Source organism: Melanotaenia boesemani, chromosome 14 (genome assembly GCF_017639745.1).
Source record: "Melanotaenia boesemani isolate fMelBoe1 chromosome 14, fMelBoe1.pri, whole genome shotgun sequence".
Taxonomy (NCBI): domain Eukaryota; kingdom Metazoa; phylum Chordata; class Actinopteri; order Atheriniformes; family Melanotaeniidae; genus Melanotaenia; species Melanotaenia boesemani.
The window spans coordinates 4,321,208-4,345,700 of NC_055695.1; the positions used below are offsets into that span (position 1 = coordinate 4,321,208).

The 24,493-nt window shown below is 41.9% G+C and overlaps 1 protein-coding gene across 1 annotated transcript; it reads right to left on the reverse strand.

The window, feature by feature from the left end:
• Window positions 1–408: 408 nt before the first annotated feature.
• On the reverse strand, window positions 409–23,631 carry LOC121653328 (PH domain leucine-rich repeat protein phosphatase 1-like). Its single transcript, XM_042006718.1, has 17 exons — window positions 21,671–23,631; window positions 17,982–18,178; window positions 17,556–17,681; window positions 15,470–15,618; window positions 13,798–13,944; window positions 10,888–11,115; window positions 10,146–10,348; window positions 10,003–10,063; window positions 9,808–9,903; window positions 7,886–8,041; window positions 7,544–7,744; window positions 7,147–7,309; window positions 5,361–5,491; window positions 5,158–5,274; window positions 4,559–4,753; window positions 4,231–4,468; window positions 409–2,210 (listed from the first exon to the last, which is right to left on the reverse strand). Exons 1-17 carry the CDS (start codon window positions 23,292–23,294, stop codon window positions 1,083–1,085), a joined length of 5,160 nt encoding a protein of 1,719 aa, XP_041862652.1. The 5' UTR covers window positions 23,295–23,631; the 3' UTR covers window positions 409–1,082.
• Window positions 23,632–24,493: the final 862 nt, after the last annotated feature.

Here is a 24,493-nt window from a genome sequence, read left to right on the forward strand (position 1 = left end):
GTATAATTTCTGCAGACAAATTTACAAAATTCAGGTAAAATGAGTCTTGCTCTATAAAAAAATTCATCAATTAACATTTAATTTAGATGACACATATTTTCCATTTATTAAATAAGAAATGAACAAATACTTATTAAACCTCAGCTGCCCTCTTCAACTGCTTGGTCTTTTCCATCAGTAGTCTTCATTCCCAAAATTATTAATTTTATGTTGATATAAAATCCACAGGAGAGCAAACTTACTGCTGAGAAGCAGAAATCAGAAAACAGCTGCCGTTTTCTTAACGTAATGTAACGTAAAGCTAATCATTACAATGTTTTTAAAAGAAAATATTTTGGATAAATGAGGCACAAAGTAAAATCATTCCACCACTCATCCCATCAAGAAGTCCAAGCCAAAATATTGTGGTTATCTGAAAACTTTAATTTATTACATAGCAAAAGTAGCTCTGTTGTGCAGTTCGCTTTGTCAGGAAGTCTGTAACACTGTTCTGAGAACATTCATTGAGCTGGTAGTAACTACGATCAGCATTTACTCACCACTGCAGCACCACTCTGGACTCGTTGCACCCAGAGAACACAAACTTGGAATATCAGCCTTCAGAAATAATCTTTTCTCTCAGAGAATATTAGTATGCCTCAGTGACTGGGTCACTTTAAAGTATTAAACTCCTAAGAGTTAGTTAAACAGTTACTAACTCTCACAACTGTAAGGCCATCAGCCACAACCAACGGGAAATCTCTGCTAGAACACAAAAACAGAGTGGTCCGAATCTCAAAGTACCGTTCGACATAGAGCTGATCTCAAAAGTCTAGTAAGCAAAGTGCTTTTTCATATGATAGATATGGTAAAAATTAATTACATGTGAAGATTTAAGCAACATAAAGTGTTATAAAAATTGCATTGTGCTTCAAGGGCTTCGAGTTACTAGTAAAAAAAAAAGGTGAGTAACAAAACCTTAAGAAAAGAGTTTGTGGTCCAAAAATGTGTTCAGAGTACTCTTAGGTTTTGGAGTGACCTTAATGCTGAGTGGACTTCACCTCTGAAACCTAAATCTGATGGAGGCTGCTAGTCGGTAGCAGTCAGAGAGGTGTGACGAAGTAATCTGCAGGTTTCTGGTAAGCGTGAGCTTGCTGGTTGTGCGTTTGCATCTGCTCCTGCTGCTGCTGCTGGATGATCTGCCGGACTTCCTCCTCCAGTTCAGGTGGGATGATGAGCTGGTCATCAGGGTCCGGCTGGGCGGGAGCATTAAAATAGCCCCCCTGCTTCCTGACAGGGGCGTCTGCTGCTTCCTCAATAAGGTCCTGGCTCCTGCCGTGGCAGGCTACAGAGCCGTTAGCTCGAGCCCTGCGGCCCAGAGTTCCCAACCTAGCCTCGCTGCTCAGAGAAGGTGAGGAAGGAGGGATGGGGGAAGGAGACGGGGAGGTCATGGTTGGAGGTGAAGGCTCGTTAACAGATGTAACGGGAGGATTGTTTCCGCTTAGCGTGTGACTGTGAGCGCAGTCATGGCGGAGCAGACAGTGGACGTCAGCCTCCACCTCCACTCGGCTGCCGTTGGAAAACACACCAGCAATGGGCTCCTCGTCCTCGCTGTCCAGCCCGTTGTCAGACAGCGCTCCGGAGAACTGTCTATGGAAGCTCCCTCCCCTGCAGGCTGGTCTGCGCACGCAAGCTCGGCCTTGGGGTGTCAGATGGGAAGTCAACGTTTCAGTCTGTGGCGGCGGCTCCTCTGAGGACGCAGTGGATCCCACCTCGCTGCTCATCTCAGACGTGCTGAACTCGCTGCTCAGCTCGCTCATGGTTCCAGAGGAGGCTGTTGGCAGTGGTATACCGCCGTCGCTGCTGGACGAGTACGGGTGAGCGCCTGGGCCGGGGCTGGGTGGTGGAGGTGGCGGCTCGCAGAAGCAGCAGCAGTCCTCGGTGATGCTGAGTTGCACGACGACGGCGCTGAGGCTGTCGGAGCAGCCGTAGCTCTGAGCCAGAGTCACCAGCTTCTTGGCTGCAGCGAGAGCGTCCGGAACGTTCCTGACTGCCTCGATCGCCTCGCTGGGAGACAACAGGTCCCACAACCCCCGACTGCCCAGCAGGAAAAACTCATCTTGTGGGGTGAGTGTCACCATGGAGACATGGGGGCGGGGCATCACAGAGGGACAGAGGAAGGAATAACCCAGAATTCTGGTGGAATCTGTTACACCGCTGACTTTGTTATCCTGCAGAGGGGGAAGAGAATTAAATTAGTTCCTGATATTCATCGTGTTTGTTATCAGTTCATCTATCAGAAGTCTGAAGGGTTGAGTAAACAGATAATTTATATATTTAGTAATTGATCTATCAACCCTTAAACTCAAAGCACTTTTTTCTTTTTGGGCAATTTTCGGCTCATCTCTGACGTGCTGAACTCGTCTATTTTTTTGTGTAATCTCTTTAATGTAAAGCTGCATTTAGAAGCTGAAGCTTTTAATCCCAGTCAGCATCAGACATAATGTTTTCAGCCTCAGCTGTCAGATTCTGAGGCTAAAATGATGTAAAATGAATGTATGAATAGATATAGCAGCATAAAGGCCGACCAGAAGAAGAAAGCAGAATTTATTACTAACTTTGTAGAAATAACACACAGATCAACAGTGACCAAGCCTTTTCTCATCTGCATCATTCTCTCAAGTCTTGGCTTTCAGGAGAAAAATATTGGCACTGAAACAAACAAACACAACAGAAACTATTTCCATGTTTCCACTTTTTCCTCATTTCCAGTTATTCCTGCTACTATTTACCTGCTATCCTCACTAAACCAACTCCAGCTCAGCTGCTTTGTGGAGCCACCGTGCATCAGAAACGTCTTCTTGGCTTTATTCCAGCATAGAGGAGCATTATTTTTCTTCTTTTCACACACACACAGAACTTTCTGCTCACCAGTTGGTCTTTGGCTGCTCTTAAATGGACATAACTGTCAATCTAAGCTCTCTGATTGGTGGAAAGTTTGACAGAAAGTGGCTTCATCATCATGTCCAGGTCTAAACAGAGATCTCTTAGCAGCATAGTAGTGATAGTGATCTTTATTTATGATGAAAATGTGATAAATTATGCTGTTATCATGGATCATTCATTGTGGATTTACCATATAGTCTCTGAATAAACACCACATTATGTAGCTTGATTGTAAACCTCCTGGATGGGATATAAATGCCTGGAAAACTTCTGTAGATCACCTAAAGGCTAAACTATCCATCACAATTCACCCAACACTAGTTACACACTACTGTTCCTGAGAAATTGTTGACAATAAAAGCGATAGTGCTCGGGGGCACCGGCAATCTAGCAGTTTTCAGGGTTAATACCAGATGTGTGTTGTCAACATTTAAAGACCCATTTTCTTTAATTAAAAGGGTTTATTAGGAAACAAAAGGTGGTTTATATTTTCTCATTGTTATGCTTTAAAAGTCAGAACCAAAAACATTAAGTGAACTTAACTGAAGTCAAAACTTGAAATCAAGTTTTTTTTTCCCTATTGAAACCATCAGGTTTTAGGAGCTTGTTCTCTAAAGGCCGTTACATACTCCACGGGAAGCGAGAACTTTTTTCTTGTTTTCGAGGCCACGACAACAAAATGATGACATTTTGCTCTCGAGGACATGAAAGAGGACAGCCTGCGGCTTGTTCTCGACACATCAGACGAACAGAACTTGTTTTCGTGGAGCTCTGTGAAGAATTGTGTGATTGGCCGGACATTTGAGGACCCCGCCCAGCCACGGATGAAGTTTCTCATTAAATATGACACAACCCGGTCAGCTATTTATTGCACATAAAAACACAGACATTCCCGCTGCAGTTCTTCCCGCCTGTCGCGGATGAAGCTTCTCGTGGAGTATGAAATGACCGGACCAAAACAAACTTTCTTCCTCGAGAAAAAGAACAAAGTTCCCTCTCCTTGTGTAACAAGCTTAGGGCTGATTATGTCAGCCATTTGTTAAAGATAAAAAGTCCCTGGATACGATTTCTCAGTGTGGAGATTTACCATTTCTTTGCTCTTTTAGTTATTCTAATATCTGTCATTGCAGTATTCAAATTACTTAAAAGCTTGACATTCAAAAGCCTGAAAATGAAGAGTTCTCTGCATATTCCTTAAATGAAATTATATGAAGAAATAAAACTTGATCTAATTGTTTATGATTTAAGTAAGGTTGTGGAACGAGTAATCTATTCAGGACATGATGCTCTGCAGTTTGTAGTTACCTCGGTGATGATGGCGTTATGCTGTCGGACCCTCTGGTACTCTGACTCCTCTTTAACTGTGTGGATGCTGGACAGCAGCATAGCTTTGCCATCCCGGCACAGCACGGCCTGGCACCTGCCGACGTTGGCTGCCTTCAGTGTAAAGCAGCCGCTGTGCTCACCGGGAGCCACCGGGTCGTGTTGGATGTGACACAAAGCTGCTGAGCCGCCCATCCTCTGGCCCGCGGTGCCCAGTTTCCTGCAGCAGAGCAGGAAATGCTGTGTTAGCTGGAGGAGTTTGGGTGCAACGCAGCAGCGAGTCTGGAATCGTGTTAAAGTGTGCTTTTACCTTTGCATGGTGAGGAAAGTGTTAGTCATGTAGTCCTCCTGCCTCTGGCCTCTGTGAAGCTCCTCTGCTAACACATCTCCCATGGTGCACTGCAGTAGGTAAGGAACCTCGACGTTCCTGTCTCCGTCAAAAACTCCATAAATAGCTTCGCGGATCCCACAGAAACTATCCTGGGCCAGAGCCGCCACACACAACCTGCAAGCAACAGTAAAGCAAATAAGTCCTGCACACATTCGTCCTCATCTACGTGTTTCTCCTCCGTTCTAACAACAAGGCTTGAGACCAAAAATAGCTGCTAAAACATGATTCTGCAGCTGCATGTTCTCCAGGGACAAACAGTCCTGCGTGACATCTTGTTGACGTCTCGCACAGACAGCTGGATCAGTCAGAGCTGCCTCAGATCAGCTAACAAAATGTTACTGTCCAGGCTAAACAAGAGCTGTAATGCTTTTACATTTTTATCTCAATAAAAACCGTATTTTAGGATCAACTTTGGAACAGATGTTAGGAAAACTGCTAAAGTAAGACTTTGAATGAAGCTATCTCCAGTTTTTGTTTTGTTTTTTAGTAGCTAATGATACAAAAAGGGAAAGACTGACTTGTTTTTGACTCCGGAGGCCTCTGTGTAGCCGTGACTCCAGACTGCAGGGGCCCCGTGGCTCTCACTTGCACATGCAGCTGAAGGAGATGGATCCACCCTGAAACAGCGGATGTTACTGCAGAGAGGAGGGAGAAAAGATAAGACAGCTGGTTTTGTGTTTGAAACTTTCCACTGAAGCATGTTTATACTTGCGGTTCGTACTTGAGGAGTTCTAAGCTTTTGTGGTCCAGGTTGAGTCGAGGATTTCCTGTGAGGTCGAGCTCCTGAAGTTTTGGAGGAAGCGTCTCTGGCAGGGTCACCTCGGTCAGCTCGTTGCAGCTCAGGTCAACACACTGATAACAACACAGAGCGCGAGCTGAGAATCTCTTCACTGAGAATACTTTGCAAGTCCTTTTTTCTTGACATTTGTCCACATTTATAACAAGACTTAAAATATTAATACATTTCCATTGATTTCACACAAAAAAGTGCACATCAATCACAGAGAATCACAGACCCTCCAAGACGGGGTGTCAAACGTACTGGTCGGGGGCTAAAACTGGTTCATCAGAGGACCCATTCTGGTCCATGGGATGAATTTAGTGAATGAGAAAATGACATAACAGACATTAAAGTAGCACTATGTAACTTTCTGACCTTAGAGATATTTGTTTCTGACTTGTTTTCCTGGAGCCACCATTGCCTAGCACTGTCCTGAGGCTGAGAAACTATACTTCAGTTTTATTTTTCTACAGCCTGAAAAATCACATTACAGCTCAGTTTCGCATCACACGCCAGCAACTGGATATTAATACACTGACTGTTTAAAACTCACACCGTGGCTGATTCATCAAAGAAATGTAAGAAAACATTAACGGAGGAAGAGAGGGAAAGAAAGAGAGAAAAGGACAGAGCAATAGAAAAGACAAGAGTCAACATCAGACTGACTTTCACTGACTGGAGAGAGCTCAGAGTACAAGTAGGATTCAAGATGGATGCCAAATAAGTCGTCGTTAGAGGGCGACTCCCTGAGAAAATCTGCCAAAGTTCAATAGTGCTTCTTTAACTACAAAATTTAAATGAAAATAACTAATTCCTAATTTGGAAATATGCATGTATGTACATTTAAAATCACTTCAAGACTGACAAGTTACCTTAATCATAATATAAAATAGTGGATTTTTCAGTTCCAGATACCTGAAGTTAAGTGTTTTGTGATTTTGTAGATCCATTGTGATTTCTAAGGTATAACTGAGGTAAAATATTGTTGAAACTGCATTTATTTTCCAGGTTGTTCTTAATATTTTTTAAAAGTATAATTTAATAAATGTAAACTATATATATATATATATATATATATATATATGTATACACACACATATCAAAATCTTTTTCATTTTATTTCAATTTATAAAATTGATCAATTTTATTTTTTAAAATAAATGTATTAACTTCATATATCAAATTGATTATATTTTTTATTATATTTATAGTTCTATTTTATATTTTTATCTATACATTTTTTATTTTATTATTTATTTTGGAAATAAATAAATATCTGGAAATATTATTTTATTTATTTCCATTTTATTTAATTTCCATATTTATATAATTAGTTATTTATACTTGCATTACAACTTACAGATCACAATGGATCTACAAAATCACAAAATTGATCATAAAATGATACAGATGTAAAAGTTGCCTTATATGTACCTACATGTACATTTGCACATTCCTGAACTGATTCATCTCATAATAAAAACTGAAGTCAGATCTTTTAAGTAAGAAAGATATAAAGGTTATCCCTATCTTTTTTTTTTTTATTTCCTCACATACCTCCTGGATTGTCTCCAAATACCCCAAGAGGTGCGTGTGCCCCCACTTAAGAAACACTGATTTAGACTATAAATATGTTGCTTTGTAGTAGAGATTTCCTTGAAAAAGATGAACACGTTCAGGCTCCACTGAACCAGTAGAGATAACCGCCTGCATAAATCTGACGAACCTTAATCTCAGGCAGCTGGAGGACCTCTGGGAAGGTGTTGATACAGTTGGAGTGGGCGGACAGCGTGTGCAGGCGCAGACAGTTGAGGATGGTGGTGGGCACAGCTCTCAGTCTGTTGCCACTCAGGTCCAGCTCCTCTAGCTGTTCCAGCCGAGCCAGTTTACTGCAGGATGTGGAAATGCACAATGTTAAAATCTATTTTTGTGGCTTAATCTGGCTTCAGTGGCAAAGCTGGATTATACCATAGATGATAGGACAGAGTATGCTGTTTTTTCCCCTTTTCTGTCCAGATACACAGCAACTTTACAAACTAAACCCTAACCAAGAATCTTGTCTTTGTCATTTTCCTTGCTGCAGAACTTAGAAACTCGGCATGTTTAGAAGTGAAGAATTTCACCTGGCAGTGAAGGTTTGCAGCTGGTTGTAGGCGAGGTGGAGCACTCTGAGGTGGCCATGTCCAGTCAGGAGAGGAACACACTTGTCTGTCAAACTGTTATTAGTCACATAGAGCTCCTCCAAGTTGGTGAAGTTGTCCTCTGACAGGCTGGCTGCAGGGAGGTCCTCCAGCTTATTGGCTGACACATTCAGGTAGCGTAAGCTGTGATAAAATCCCAATACAGAGTCTGATCTTAATACTTCACAATTAAAACTAAGTTATGAAGAGAAACACGTTGGAAGGAGGATGTTAGAACCAAATATGGAAAGAACACATGAGCAGAGAACAGGATGCAGTGTGCACCTCTGAGCTTTGATGAACAGGTTGTGTGGGAGCTCAGTCAGGTGGTTGTGCTGGAGGTCCAAAACTTCAAGCTGAGATATCTCCACCCTCTCAGCCAGCCGGCACACATCATTCCAGCCTGCCAGCAGTTTTCTCAGGCTCCCACTGGACAGCAGCCTACAACACAAACAACATAAACACAGACAGCTCAGCCTGTGTGCTGTTAATCTGTCAGCGGGGACCGATGGGCCCAGGAAGGACACGGCACTGCATACCCAACGCCCTCTGATGTCCAACAAGTTCCAGGAAACAAGACCAGAAAAGAACAGAGGAATACTTCACATTGAGCTGGAGCTACACGTGAGCTTTATGTGGCTGGAAATTGAACAGTGATCATACACATGGACACACAAAGAAGCTATTAAGTCAGAGTATGTTACTCCACCGTTACCATGGTTGTTGGCATGGTGTGTGCTGGCCGAAGCTGTGCATATACTGACAGTGACATAACATTCTTTGTGTGTGTTGCTAAAGGATCTGATCAAAATGTGTAATAACAACTGACTTAAGTCCACACACTAACAAAAACTCAGACAATCCTCTTTGTAAATAATTTAAGATTATCAGTATATTACATGGGCTCTTCATGTTTTCATGGACATGCTTCTTTTATTCATCCTATTGTTTCTCATCAAGATGATGCAGTTAAGTGCAGTTTTATAACTAATTTTGATTAATATTTATTCATATTTTGGCAACTTTGATCAAGAAATCTTGGATTAGACACTCATTGTATGTAGCTTTATTTAGCTTTTAGAATGTGTGTACTTCATCTTAGATGCATGTACTATACTTTAGGAAATGATGCTGCTGTAATGTGAATTTTCCCACAGCGGGATAAATAAAGTCTTATCTTATTACAAGACAGTTTGGAAACAGCCACGTTTGATACCTGAGCTCATCTATATTCTGTTGTTGCGTTAAAGGCAGTAAATTTAAAGATCCAGTGGGAATCCTTGAGGTGAAATTGCAAATTGGGGCCATGAAAAATGAAAACAGTCTTCTCTACAGCAGCTGTTTGCTTGGCGTGTTCTTGTCTGCTGCAGAAATGTGAGCTGCTTTTAGACCAAAGGAACCTTTCTATAGTTCTCATAACTATTTGAGGCAGTTCCTCTTGTTGTTTTAATATTTACCTGCTATCCCCACAAAACCAACTCCAACTCAGCTGCTTTTTGGCACCACAGTGCATCAAAAATGTCTTCTTGGCTTTATACCAGCCATAGAGGAGCATTTTTTACTTCTTTTCAGACACACATAGAACTTTCTGCTCACTTCTTGATCTTTGGCTGCTCCTGTATGGACATTACCGTCAATTAAAGCTCTCTGATTGGTGGAAAGGTTGACAGGAAGTGGCTTCATCATCTAAATAGAGGTCTCTTAGCAACATAGTGGTGATAATGATCTTTTTTGATGAAAATGTGATAAATAATGGTGTTATCATGGATCGTTTATTGTGTATTTATCATACAGAGTAACACCACATTATGTAGCTTGATTGTAAACCTCCTATTTTTTTTTTATTGTAATTGTAAACCTTCTAAATGGGATACAAATGCCTGGATCACTTCCGTAGATCACCTTAAGGCTAAGCTATCCATCGTAATTGACCCCACAGAGTTACACCCTACTGTTTACTAAGGAACTGTATATAATCATGATTCGGGGGTTGATGTCAGTTTTAAAAACCTACCAAAACAAGAGAGGAATGGAGCCAAGAGTGAAGCTCTGGTTTATCAGACATGTATGTGACAGAGGAACTGCACATTGATTCTTACTCTTTTACGACCCATCAGTCTTCTTATCTGCATTCTACATGCAACCAGAGATAACATCGACATTCCTCTGAAATTAGAAACCCTCTGTTCTCTGATGGGAATTCTTACCAAACAGGCAGCTCGGTGACACAGTTATGGTTGATGTCCAACACCTCCAGTCTGTTGCTCTCACACACCCAGTCCGGGACACATCGCAGCTTGTTCCTTTAAGAAAACAAACAGTTAGCATACAGCTTAGAAAAACAACATGTTCTGCTCTTTAAAATGATAAATAGGAGAGTGAAGTGTTCACAGATTTAATACCTGGACAGATCCAAAACAGTCAGATTCTCTGGCGCAGGCTGCACGTCCAGCTCCCTTAGCTCTAAAAACACAACCACAGCATTTGTAAATGTGCACTGTCATGCTTCATCACTGCTTCTATAAAACTTGAGAAGTGTTGGTACCGTTCTGTGCAGCATGCAGGCTTTTGAGGGCATGACCGCTGACTCTGAGGAGGGAGAGTGAATTTCTGTCACAGCGGAGCAGCTCCAGCTCACACAGGGACCTGACATCCAGCTCCCGTAGACCAGTGTCCCTCAGGTCCAGCTGGATGATGTGGAGCAGCTGCTCTGTATCTGCAGTCTTCACTGTCTGAAGCTGGTTCAGCCTGTACAAGGTGGACAGCACAGAGACAAAATGATCAGAAACAAATGTGAACGAAAACAGAACCGCTAATTTTAATGCAGCCCCCGAGGGAGCACAACCCAGTGTCTTCATTGTGCAGATCCTGGGGATGGATAAATGCAAAGGGTTGTTTCAGGAAGGGCATTATACGTAAAACCTAACCCAAATCAATATGCAAATCAGTTCAAGGCTGTAGAGACTCCTGACGGGAACAGAAGAACAGAACAAGAAGAACAGGTCCTAAACTCTAGAGCACAAAACAGCAGCTGATAGAAATTTTAAGCATGAGATGAATTCACTGAAGAAAAAATACTCACTTCTTTCATCATAAATCAATAATTAATCAAGTCTACTTTCTGCCGCTGCATGTTTGAACTTTTACTCCATAGATCCCTAAACCTAATTATAAAAAAATAAGCAGCAATGCATAAACAGAGCAGATTCTTCCTGCAGGATCTTGGAACGTGTTCAGTTTCCAGTACAACTTGTAAAACCGTTCCATCCTAAGTGGATTTTCTCTACCTGAGATCTACGTAGTGAGCAGGCAGCCACTGCAGCCCGGCCAGATCCAGGACAGAGAGCTGGTTCCCTGCCAGACAAAGCCTCTCCATGCCTCTGAGCTTCTCCAGGACGGGGGGGACACAGCTGAAGGAGTTGAAGGATAAACCGAGGTAGGTCAGGCCCTCCAGAGAGCCCAGCTCCACAGGCAGTGAACTCAGAAAGTTTCCATCCAGGAGAAGAGTCTGCAGGCTGGGCAGAACATGGAAATAGAGGTGAAAGGAATTTAATGAGAACTCAGGCCATTTTTCCAACAGTACACACTCTGTGCAGAAACCTCTCTTGCCTTAAAGCCAAACTCTGTAACCCCTGCTGTAAACAGCTACGACTGTGTGGATTATATTGTTAATGGACTCCAAACTCTGACTGCAACAAATATAAAAGTCTGACCCTGACTGACCCGCTTGTTTAACAGCATATAATTAAAGACAACAAGGTGGCTGAAACAAAGATTTTAGGAGGCGTTTTAACTGAATTATTACACTAGTTTCTCTATCATCACCCATGCTAAGGAGAGCCATTCTTTCTCAAACCTCCCTGCTTTCAGCACCTAGCTGCAGCCGTGGGTCTGCACATCTGGACCGTGCTTCGAAATGTTTAAAAACCTGAACCTCAAAAATCTTATTACTGAGGATCATTAGTGTTTAGAGGGGGGTAGGTGAGAGTTCATTCACCTCATATGATCTGTCATTATTAACATTAGCTTTAAAGTGTCCCATATTAAGAGATGTCACATGATCCACAACTTTATCAACAAATATAAACATAAGTGGAATCAACAGGAAGAGCAGCTGTTGGGGTATTATGTCTTATGTACAAGAGGAAACACCTCACATGTCAGTGCTCATACAGATGCAGCAGACACAACGTTCACAAACACTAACATGGCTAAAGCTCATTGTTGTGAAATGAGTGTGTGGCTGATGTGGGCATTCGGGATGTCACACTGTTTGTACAACACAAAACTTACACATGAATTCATGTTTGATTGCTTGTTGTACTTCCTTCCTCTAACTGTTCTGTCCCATTAACATGATGCATTGATCGAGGGGTATTCAGGATGGACAGAAAGTTGATTCCACTATCATTAACAAGTATCTAAAACAGGGATGTCAAACGTACGGCTCGGGGGCCAAAACCGGCCCTTCAAGAGGGTCTAATCTGGCCCACGGGATGAGTTTGAAAAATGTGAAAATGACATACAAGACAGTATCTGTGATTGTTTTAATAAAAGTAACTGCAAATCCCCATGCGTCCACGTGAGGCTGAATTTTTAAAACGTTTGAATATGTAACGTTTACAAGACGGGGATGACTTGTTTAATTTTCTTCTTTTTTTAATCTTTCTTATTTAATACATCCGACTTTATTTTTATAATCAGTTGATTCAGCTCAGGTGGTCGGGAGTAATACACAAAGATGGAAATGTACAAGTATGCACATTCAAAATAATTTCTAGCTATTGAAAAGTGAAATATTGGATTTTTTTTTTAAAGTTTTGGACACTTATGACCACGACCACTGACCAAGACGAAAAAAAGAAAAATGCTGTGATTTTGTAGATCTATTGTGATCTTTAAGTTGCGGAGTATTCTGAAAAATGTAGTACTTCCTTTGATTTAGTTTGCTTTTACACAAAACTTTACTCACATGGACCAAACTGCCTGAACATCATGCAGTAACACGAACTGGGGGGGGGGTATCATTGGCTGGCCAGGACTGAAAAAGGCTTGTTTACCACAAGTAAACAATGGAGAAACAATAAATTGATGCAGTCTTGAGGTTTCTGTTTTTACTTTGGTGTTCAAAGCTGATGCAGTTTTCACCAGAATCTGTCCAGCACGAGTAGCAGGAGAGGCAGTCACCCCTATTTTATCAAAATTTCATTGGCTTTCAGTCAAATTTTGTATTGACTTTAAAATTCTTTTTACTTTGTTGCCTCCTGTATATTGCCGCCTTGAGGTGTCCTACTCCTCAGGGCGCACCCTTTGGTCTTCAGGCCAGAGCCTATTGAAGGTCCCAAAGACCTGTTTCAAAACCCAACACCTGCCTTTTCAGGCTGTAGCCCCCAGACTCTGGAATGACTTACCCCCGTCCCTCCGTGTGGTAAACCTTTGGTTAATGGTTATTTATTTTATGAAATTATGTTGTTTTATTGCACCCATTTTATGTGCAGCACTTGGTGATTTTTATCTGTGAAAAACACTTTATAAATAAACTTTATTTACTTACTTCCCTAATCTAAAACTACAGACCTACCGAGAAAAGATGTTTGAGCCAGATTCTGATTAGTTTATAATGATTTATATACATAAATAATCATGAAGAACCATGACCAAAGTAAACACTAAGTAGGGTTTTTAGCATTAAAACCATAAATCCAGCAGTTTCTAGTTAATAGATTGCTTGATTGTTCTGCAAATGACACTCACCTCTGAACCTCAGACGCCTTTATAATGTTAAACATGTGGGTTTCCTAAAAGCAGACAGTATTTAAAATGCCAGAAAATACTGAGTCTTTAAAAATCTTGCGCATTCCAGTCCTGCATTTAGGAAGAGACAGTGACTAAGCATCTCAGGCCACCATACAGGGACAGTATCAGCATGACTCTGCAGTGTTGCCACCTGAACAAAACCTCTGCATAGTCAGGACAAATGTCTGGTACTCAGCCAGTTGTTCATTTAATACAGACAGGGATTAATCTGCACTGATGCTTCCACAGTGACGACACTCCTGACTGAGGTCTCTGCCTGCAACATACAGGTCAGCGATTATACGTTCTGCTCTCAGGCAGGCACTAGAAAAATAATCGTTGTTAATATCATCATTAATAACTGCAGGCTGGAGGCTGTCAGGTACTTGCAGCACACTTACTTTTGCATAGCTCCTACTTCTGCAGGGAGACTGCAGAGACGGTTTCCAGAGAGGTTCAGCTCTGTGAGCGAGGTGATGTTGCACAAGGCCAGAGGAAACTCAGACAGAGAGTTATTTGACAGACTGAGGCTTCTCAGTTTACAAAATCTGAAGAGAAAGAGACAGAGAGATGCTCATTGTGAGTGAGAGTGACAAGGGAGAGAGGGGAGGACGATGGCAGACAAAGAGCGACACAGATACTCATCTCTGGACTATAATCAAATCCTGGCCTTTCTAAATTAGACACAAAGGCTGAGAAAAACGTTCTAAATTACATAACACCTCTTTGGTAAACACAGAAAGCAGTCCGCAGCTAAAGTTTGGACTGGAACAATGCTGTGTATGCTTTAGGTGGGAACCTGAATGAGTGTGCATGCTTTCCTGGCCTAAACTAATCCAGTTCACGCAGGGGTCAGGGTGAAAGGCTGAGCTGGACCCACATCCTTCCAAGGGAAAGTCACAGGCTGACCACAGGAAAAACACACTGGAGAACGCTGCATGGGAAGCGTCTTTTTATCCAGAAACAATGGCTGTGTATATACAGCATATATGTGGATATTTCCATCATTTAACTTCCAGGCCTCGACCTGACGCTCTCTTACTATAAAGGAGATGCCAAGAAATCAAAATTAAAAGACACAGAAATGAAAGATTAGGGGGAAAATAAAAGAGGTTATAAATTTGAGACTTTTGAGAACAACGCTATTAGTTCATTTTAAAAGTGCAGCTGCCAATAACACATGACCATGCAGGAGACCACCAAACAGGAATATCAGATTCCCAGAGAAGTCGGGGCCTGGACAAATACCTTCAGTTTTTCACAAAACAAGTGGCTGAGGACATGTTGTACTCGGCCCGGCAGCTGTTAACACAAACTGTAAGATGATGCCAACAGCGCCACTCAGGGAGCAGTCCCGTGTTTGTTTCAAGTCCAAACATATCATGTAAATTTCTGTGTTCGCATGACAGACAACAAAGTTTTGAAGCTGGTAATCAGCTCGTTACCGCTGAACTATGACTCAGCTGTGGCACGACGGATTCTGAAAATATGGGTAAAACCCACAGTAAAAGCCAGAACAGAGGGGCAGCGAGCAAAGCTGTTCCTCCAGCTAACAACAAAACTGTACTTCACAGGTCTGATGTTATAAAGATACAACAAGACCAGTCAGGTCTTGTTAATACCACCTAATGCTTTTTTTGTGTGCTGAATTTATAAGACTTTAAGACCTGTGGTGCCACCCTTTCTGAAGCTAAACAGTCTGTAAACAGGTTTCCTAATAAAGATTTTTAAAGCCCATTTTTTGGTTGATAAAACCCAACTTCACTGAGGACCTCACAAGACATGACATCAGCAACAAGAGCCCTCTGCCCCAGAGGTTAGGTGATGTCAGTTCTCTCGTCATCACTGCAGCTCTTGTTTAATCATTCAAAGCACACGACCGCCCACACACACACACACACACACACACGTCATCTGTAATTTGATCAAAACTGCCTCCCTTTTGCACCTTATGGTGGCTTCCCAAGACTGTTAAACCACAGAGTGACAAGCCCAAACCAGAAAATGCTTACAAAGACAATACTACACATCTCTGAACAGACAGAGAGAAAGATGTGAGTGACACAATCTCACCTGGTGAGTGCTGTAACGCCTTTGTGCGGGGACATAAAGTTGTTTTTAAGGTTGAGGTGGGTGAGGTCTTGGCTGTAAAACAGCTGAGCAGGCAGCTCCTCCAGGCTGCAGCAGGACAGGTCGACAGAGTTCACCCTCTGAGAGGCGATCTGAGACGGACATCACAACACATGAGTGAATAATCTGAGGACAGCAGTCCACAATCATCCTATCTTCATTCACATTAGCCCTGTTTTAAATAACAGCCTCAAAACTCAACAGAAGTCAGGACCCACATGAACACTAAGGCCTTTTATACCCTTCAGAATATGCCAACAATACTTCACTGATACTTGTATACAAATACGTCCATTAATCAGCTAAAACAGGGGGTACTTCTGTCTTATTGGTGTGTTTTAACTATTTTAAAGCATCACTTTCATCCTGTCACTAGGTTAATTTACTGATGCAGTTTTGGTGGAAGTGACAAAGGAGAAACTTCAAAATCCCAGTTCTGTAAAAAAAAAAAAAGTTGGCCACAGTTTTTAGCTAAGCAGACTGTGACGGAAGAAGTTATGTAATAAAAAAGTGTGGAAGCTGTGAATTTTGTTTCTCATTTCTAAAGCACAAGAACTATTAATGCAAAGCAGAAATAAGACAAGGAACCAGTTTTCAGCCATTTAGGCACATTTCGCAGCTATTTTTGGACACTGTGTGACTATATTGTATAACTAGAAGCAACACAGTTCACACCCATATATCACATCGAACACCAGAGGGGAGAAGAAACTGATGTGTCAGTGTGTGTTAACAAAAAGCGAACGTGAGGCTGTTGTCATCATGATAAAGAGACACAGGGAATTGTGCCTGGGCTGCCATTTAACCACGTCTGGTCAGTAAGCAGCTTGCTGCTTTCACCCTTTACATCAATGGCTTCAATTTTCACAATGACAGATTTTTCAGACTACGGTGACACCTCACACCCAACTTCCTGATGGGGAGGAAGGATCAGCAAGTGATCTCATGCAGAAATGGTTGAAATCTGCTCTTTCAGACAGGAACCGGATACTTGGTTGTTGCGGCTGAAATAATTCAAAGTAATAGTTGTAATCATATGTACCACTCTAAGTATACTATGAATAGACTATTAATAGATTTGTGCTCAAAATGTAAAGATAAGACTTGTACAACAAAATATCACCATTAAGAATAAATCGCAGTGTGTTTGCCAGCAGCAAGCAGAAGAAAGAACCCAATCCAAGCCAGTAAAAACATGCCACATGCATTATTGTTGAACACTGGAACGATACATAAACAACTACTTCTATAGAGTGTATTTGTATACTATATATAAACGACTACTTCCATATATGGTGCTAATCTCAGGCGTATTGACAAGAAACCTTGTTAAGAGGTTTAACAAGGGCTGCATTCCATTTCTGCACCTGTGCATGCTACTTAGTTGTAGAACGTGCACAAAAACAGAAGTTTCCTCGAATTGGAATACAGTCCTCAATAATACACACATGCATGTCATGTTTAAAGTTTTGATATACTTGTATTGTGCATGTTGTTCTTGCAATAAGGACACATTCTGATATACTGTGCAGCCCTATATCAGATTTAAAAGCAAAATTTGCATAACCTGACTTACAGAAAAGACAGCTAACATTATCTATAAAATAATTTACTTGTATCTGCCATCAAAGCTACATTTTCTATATAAACATCTTTACCAATTTAATTATAGCCTGGTTAAATACTTTGTAATTAACAGATCATTTCTTAAAACAATAATGTGCTGCTTTACTATAGAGGAGTAATGTAACTGGTGTCTTATTACACGCTCTATTTTTATTTCTTACATAGCTACTTAAATTTGCAAATTTTTTCCTTTTAAATAAACAGTTTGAATTTCTTTAGGTGGGAGCTTTGATGTTAGAAGCAAAAAAGCTTGTGTAAACACCTGACAGGTGTTCATATGGGCACCTGACATTATCTTCAGGACCTTATCTTCTGGACAAATGCAAAACATTGTGATGTCAGCTTTTCATACAAAGGAGATCATTTCTCTCCAGGTGTGCAGCCCCAAACTGGCAGTTTATACCTTGGAGGCCATCCTGTGCCAGCGCAGGTGCTCAGTGTAGGAGTCGTAGCTGATGTAGTAGGTCTGACTCTGAGGTCCAGCAGAGCTGAAAGCTAGACAGTGGCTGTGCCTCTTCACTTCCTCCACCTGCAGCAAGAAAAACATCTTGGTGTCTTCAGTCTATGCTAAATCTTGCTTCTAACTTTTCCACCAGCTGTAAATGCTCATAGAAGAAAACACTTAATGTCTGATCATAGATTTTTTATCTTTAGAATCTAAATAGAGAAAAGTAGGAGCTTTAACTCAAGTCCATTCAAAAGAAAAGATGTAGAACAGCACAAAGAAAAGGGGTAACTGTACAGACCATATAAATACTGAAAAAAAATAGTTGCAACTTGTGCAGTTATGTAGAAGCCAGAATGTCAGCTTTGCATGTTAAAGACGTACCTTTCCTCCGATGAGGGGGAGGATGTGCATCTTGCCAGTGTGGACGTGTTTCACAGACGAGACGATCAGGCAGGTTCCACTCAGAGTGACCTGACGCTTCGACCAACGGTTCACCGGCAGGGCCAGCTTCCCTTTCCGCACGTTGAATATCCCAGAGAGCTGCACACGCTCCGAACCCCCCACGCTGCGAGGCTTACCTGTGGGGGTAAACAAACCGGCATGTTATTTCACAGCAAGAGATCTTTGGTTATTATTATTTGCTGTCTTTTCACGGTGGATTTGAGGACAACTGACAGCTTTATTTTTAGCTCTGTGGGATTTTATGAATCAACTCTCTCTCCACGGGTTTCTCTTTCTAAAGCAAGAGCTGTGTGGTTATGCAAGCGAACTGAAGCCTGTGGGTTGCCAGAATGAGCAGTCATTCAAGCGTGATTTGTTACATTATTAACCCCTCGCTAACACAAAAATTAAGTGCAGCCGAGCCAGAAAACCTTCCTGCTGTTTCTGGCCTGTGTCCTGCACTGCCCTGAGGGTTTAAATTACTCTGAACTCATAGCCACTGTGTATTCTCTACTAAACTGTCAGATCACATACAAGAGAAAAGAGAAAGGGAGACGCATGAAGAGTCTGAACCGCAAAGAGGCCTGAAATCAGATTAGCTTGTTATGTAATGTCTTACAACACCAGCACCTCCGTCCTCCCTGCTGCCTCATCCAGTCACTAAAACACAACTTCACTTTGTGTTTACTCTGCCATAACTTCAGTACGGGGCAGCCCCACAGCACCCCTTCAACCAACTTCTGGGCTTTTTGATACTTCTGTCTCCAGCACAGAGTATTTAAAGCTGAAAATCTGATTTAGAGATTATCTGAAATCCAGATTTTGAGGCTAATGGGGTTAATGTGTTGAATCACTTTCTGGGTTTAAGTTTATTTTGTTGAATATGAGCACGTCTTGAATCATATTGACTGACTAGTGAAAAAAGATTCTCCAAACACATATAATACAACTACAAGTGCTTAGATGTAATTTTGTTCTATTTTAACTTACTGTAGGAATGACAAAGAAAAACATGAAAACATATTTTTAAGCACCAATCAGCCATTAAGTCCGTCATGTTTTGGTTTAAAATAGTTTCTTCCATAACTTAAGCACTTTTTGTAGCTCAATCTGGGATCTGCCCTCATGAAAGCTCCTTTTCTGAGTGCTGGCAACAACACTGATAAAGTACTGTAAATGTAGAAAAATTAGCTTTTAACTAAGATCTGCTGGTTAAAAGACAACAAAAAGCTTGTTTATATATATATATATATATTTTTTTTTAACACTTCTACAAAGAACTTACATGATGACAACCACATAGCTTCTTAACCTCAAATACATAAAACTAACAACTGGAAAATGGTTTAACCCTTTGACCCCTGTACTCATTGTTGTATACCAATAATGTAATAAGTTTCACTCTGCAAACACAAGCTCCATCTGAATATTTTTTGAGTCATAGTAAAGGGAACACTTGTGAGATTTATTACAGTAGAACTATGTAATTTTCTGACCCTAAAAATATGTTTTTGACCTCTTTTTGCAGCATCCTGACATTTATTATGTACTTTGCTGAAGCCATCTAAGCTGAGAAAGCAGACTTTACAACTTTTTCTCCAGCCTGGAACATCACGTTACAGCTGAGTTTCACTTTTACACATCACATTACATGCCACGCGCAAGATAACCGATTTATCAAAGAACCACAAGAGGAGGAAGAACGGAAAAGGAACAAAGAGTCAACATCAAACTGTCTTTTACTGGCTGGAGAGAGCTCAGAGTACAGACAGGATGGGTGCTGAATTAGTCGTTTTGAAATCTATCAAAATCATATGTGAACATTATCTCAGATAACGTGAAGCAGAACAAAATTAAAGAGGTTTTAGGACAAACTTTTAATAGTTCAGTTGTTTTTTTTTACTATTGATCAACTAAATAATCCACCAATTAATCAATGTAAAAAAGTAGTTAGCAATACATTATAGTTTAACAAAGAATACAGAGATCAATGATGAACGGTCAAAACTCAGACTGTGACCTGTGGCTGACGGCAGCGGTACAACTGTCTCCATCCCGTTTTAGTCTAACAATAATGTGGAATGTGTATTGTGTGCACCCTCCCTTCCCTGGGCAGTGCAGGCGAGATGGGGTGTGTTAACATGCATGCCCTTTCCTTCCGTATGTTTCTCTCAATGGGGAACATCCTGTCTCATCAAGCAGCTGATCACCACACCCTGCTCAGAAACCTTTTTTTTTTATTTCAATACAAATCTTGCCTGAATAAGCACACATGTCCTTAAATGAATCAAGCATCCAACTTCATCCTCCTCTCAGAGTTGAAAGTGTCAGGCAAGTTTGCTGGGTGAGTATTCAACCTTGTGAAGTACAGCGGTGACCCCTGGGTGCTGCAGTTTCAGGCGGAGGTAAAGCCTGCAGCTCTGACCGACTCAGAAAGATCTGAAATACTGAGGAGGTGAAATCTGAGTTCCACTAAGGTCACTTTTCTCTTATCATCAGCACACAGCGAGCCTGTGTGATACAGAGAGTATGTGCATGTGGCAGTGTGCATTTAGCTGGTGGGATTACTGCTGTGTCAAACTCCTCTGGGCAGACATCAACATTATCAAACAAGTCATGCTGTATGAAGCAAGAGGACTGAACAGGGGAATTTTAATCCCTCAGGTCTTCAAACTTTTTCACAACGATGATTAGAGAACAAAATAAATCACTAAACAAGGGGTTGTAAAAAGTGGGGGTGAACTGGTTGTCATCTCACATCACACTACTTCTCCTCATGCCAGTCACATGAACTAGCCTCTCACTGCGTGTTTCATGGCTGCATGTTTGTCTGCAGCATCTGGCAGGGCCCCTGCTCTCAGCAGCATAACACTATGTCATGCTTTGTTCCTCTGTCATGCTACTGAGGAAAGCCTGCTTTATAATTTGTTGAGTACATCCCAGGGTAAACAGTAATAATATGTTATGTTTATTATTGATGCATGAAATGAAAGAAAAAGTGAACAAATAAAAAGTGGTCTTGATCTTGTGATATGACTGAATAACTTCAAACAGGATGAGAATGTATGTAAAATGTGATCATTCAAGCACAAAATTAAGCCAAGCCACTACGTCCCAACTCTTTATCCCCCTCTGTCTTTGCTGATGGGGTACAAAAACAAGGTCAAAAACAATATCCAGTTGTGTTAATCCCATAAGAGATCATGGGTGTTTTTCCATCCTCTTACCCCGGCTTGTCAACAAAACAGAATCACTATAGATAACAACAAAACAACAGCAGTTCAGGGGGAGAAACTGAACACGGAAAGCCTCAGGATTTGGTCTGTAGCTAGCTGAAGGAGTACACCTGTTACCTCCTGATGTGTCGTCTTACTGGTCTACACACAGTGGGCCTGGAGTGGGTTTGCAGGGACAACACTGGGTATTGTGCAGGCTGGACAATGGAATACACTAGTTTAACAGTCCGACTGACCAAACACAATGACAGCACTCACGGTACACTGAGGATGGATGAACAATGACCGAGCAGAAACAAGCCAAGCACTGCTGAAGTGGCCAACAACAGCTTGTAGCTCCCACTGCTCAACATCTTTTTTCAATCAAGCTTTTCTGCAACTTAAAGTACTCACCAAAGTAGAAGCGCATCAGGCATCCAATTTCTGAATTCATCCCCTCCTCCTGAACCCTCCATTCATCTTCAAACCCCAGATTAGTTAGGTACTCGTTTAGGATCTGAAGAGGACATTCATCATCTCCCAGGCGCCGCACAGCTCCTCCATGCAGCTGGATGAAGATGGCAGGGGTCGGACTGGTATTGATAGGCTCGGGGCTTCCTGCGTCGTCCCTGGGGATCTCCAAGTCAGGCTGGATGAGTGCTTGGCTGGTCAGGGGCCGAGCAAGAGAGCTACTGGGCAATTTAGAGGGAGCATTGACTAATTTAGGGACATCTGTAGGATCACCACTTTCAGGTTCACCGTCTTCATCTGGTCTTGTGACTTGTTGAGAAACACCAGTGGTGTCTGAGGGAGGCAGGTCTGCTTGCTGGTCTGCAGCAGAGTTGTCAGATAAATGAGTTGGAGAGGAGGTGAGCTCTACTTCATCCGAGGAGCTTTCAAATGGGTCAGGTCCCTCTGTGGCACTGTCACAATTTGCACTCATCACTGAGGAGTCGGTACCCAAGCCCACCCCATCACTGAGTGAGTCTCTGTGCCCTGTGCTTCTGGGTCCACCTGGGCTGAAGTCATCACAGGTGCTGCTCTCCATGTCTGAACCTGAATACAGCCCATAACATTCTGCCACACTCTGGCTCAAATCCACACAAATGTCATTCAGATAGATTTCAGATGATGAGTTACTTGCAGTTTTGTCATCATGCAGAAAGTTGGAGCTCAATTTAGAATCAGAATAACACTGTTTTAGGTGTTCATCCTCCTCTGATTTTGTTTTTTTTACATCTACATTACCATTAAGACATTTGATGTCATCAGAATGTCCATTAATATCATTACAAACATCATTTAAGTCTGTTACAGCAGCAGGCTTGCAGCTTATTCTCAGCACAGCTCCAGCTTTACTCCCTTCCAGCTTACTGGCTACCTCTTTAGCAGTGGTGTCCAAGGTGCACAGCACAGGTCTCGGATAAGAGGGCGTGAGCCAGTCGTGCACATGTATGCAGCCCCGCCGGCGGTCGGATCTCACCCATGACTTATCAGAGGCCTGAAGCTGCTTCGACTGCTTCTGCCGGAGGAATGTCTTTCTATCCAGACTGAGCGTGCTGAGCGGCGAGGCTGAGTGAGCAGGGCTGGCCGACTCAGCAGGGGACACCCCCGGTGAGCTGGAGCAAGGCTGAGCCCCCAGAGACAGGTTCCTCTTGTGTCTGTGCCGCCTTCTGTTCAGCAAAGAGTTGACTGAAGTGGTGCTGTTGACTGATGTCAAACTGTAAATGTTGGCGGTTTTCACGGCAGGCATATTTATATTTTTTGCCACACCGCCGATTGCGTTGGCAACTTGGTTTTGATAGATCCCGTTCCTTATCGCAATCTGAAGAAGGGAGGTGGCTGCAAGTCCTTTCCCAAAGAGTTTTGCCTCTGTGCCCCCACCCTCATCCTCCCCGATGGAGGGTCTCTTTCCAGAAGGCAGCGGCGATAATCCACTTGGCTTCACGGAGTTACTGTCACTGCTAGTGTCAAATATCCCCTGCGGTGCTGATGTAGTCGAAAGCGCTCCAGACTCGTTTTCCTTCACACTTTCCATCCTGTTAGAAAGCAACGGCGACGCCACTTGATTAGCAGGAACAGCCCGCAGGTGAATGCTAGCCTGTGCTAGCGTAGTCGGTCGGTCTAGTTACTGGCTAGTTTCCAAGCAAATGTGTATGGCTATGGGTTAGCTTAGCATGCTAAAGCACTGCGCAGTTCTTCCATGGAGTTATCCCGCTACATCATCCCATTTTATTGGACGCCCGTTAGCTCTCTAATAGGAGCTAACCGGCTGGTCGAGGGAAAGAACAGTTCTGTAGCTGGTCGCCATAGAAGCTAACGCGAGAAGGCGCGACTATCTCTGTACAGCCCTCTGTACTGGCGGTCAGTGGTACATTGTGGACAGGGCGGGGTCTCATTGGATATGAATTATGACACATTCAGCAACTACCAGAAGGCTCGGGATTTTCAGGTGTCATCACGTGACTTTTTTTGCTGTTGTTTGTTTTTAGCTGGGGTTAACACGGAAAGTACCGATGATTTTCCCAGCATATGTTTCTGAAGTCAAACTGAAGGAATTCAAACGATTTGTAAGATCTGTTTTACTGTAATTACTGACAACATTTTTATCCTGTCATATATGTTTATCGTTTTGTTCAGACGACCAAATCGGATTGGACCATTGGCTATGTTTTTCGTTTTATTTTTAAAAGGGAAAAAATGTGATGGAATTTTTGACCAGAAGATCGCCAACGAACAGAAAAAAGACTGTCATTTGCAAATCTCATGTGATTTTATGACATTTTGCTTAATAGTTCAACATTCTAATGAACATAAGTTTTTAAAAAAAGTTTAGGGGAGTTTTCTCAAAACGCACATGAGTTCTACGAGCTTGAATAAGTCTGTGAAGGCAACATATCCTCGTTACAGTTTCCTGTTAGTTTACATAGAAATGGATTTTTCTAATATGGTATCATTTATCTGAAATTCTCCAACACATTCACACACATAGACACTTTTATGATTAAACTAATTAGTTTATCGCCATACAATTCTCATTAACCAAAAGAAAAGGGTGACATGTAACTAGTATTCTGCCGCCATCTGGTGTAAAAACACTATATTACCACTTAAAAATTTTAAATGAACATATTATTGAGGATTGTTTAGGTTCAGCATTTTATCCTGATTTTATAAATTAGAGTTCGTAAATGTACTTTACTTAGTTTTCATTTTGTCTTTTGGATTTTTTTTTTA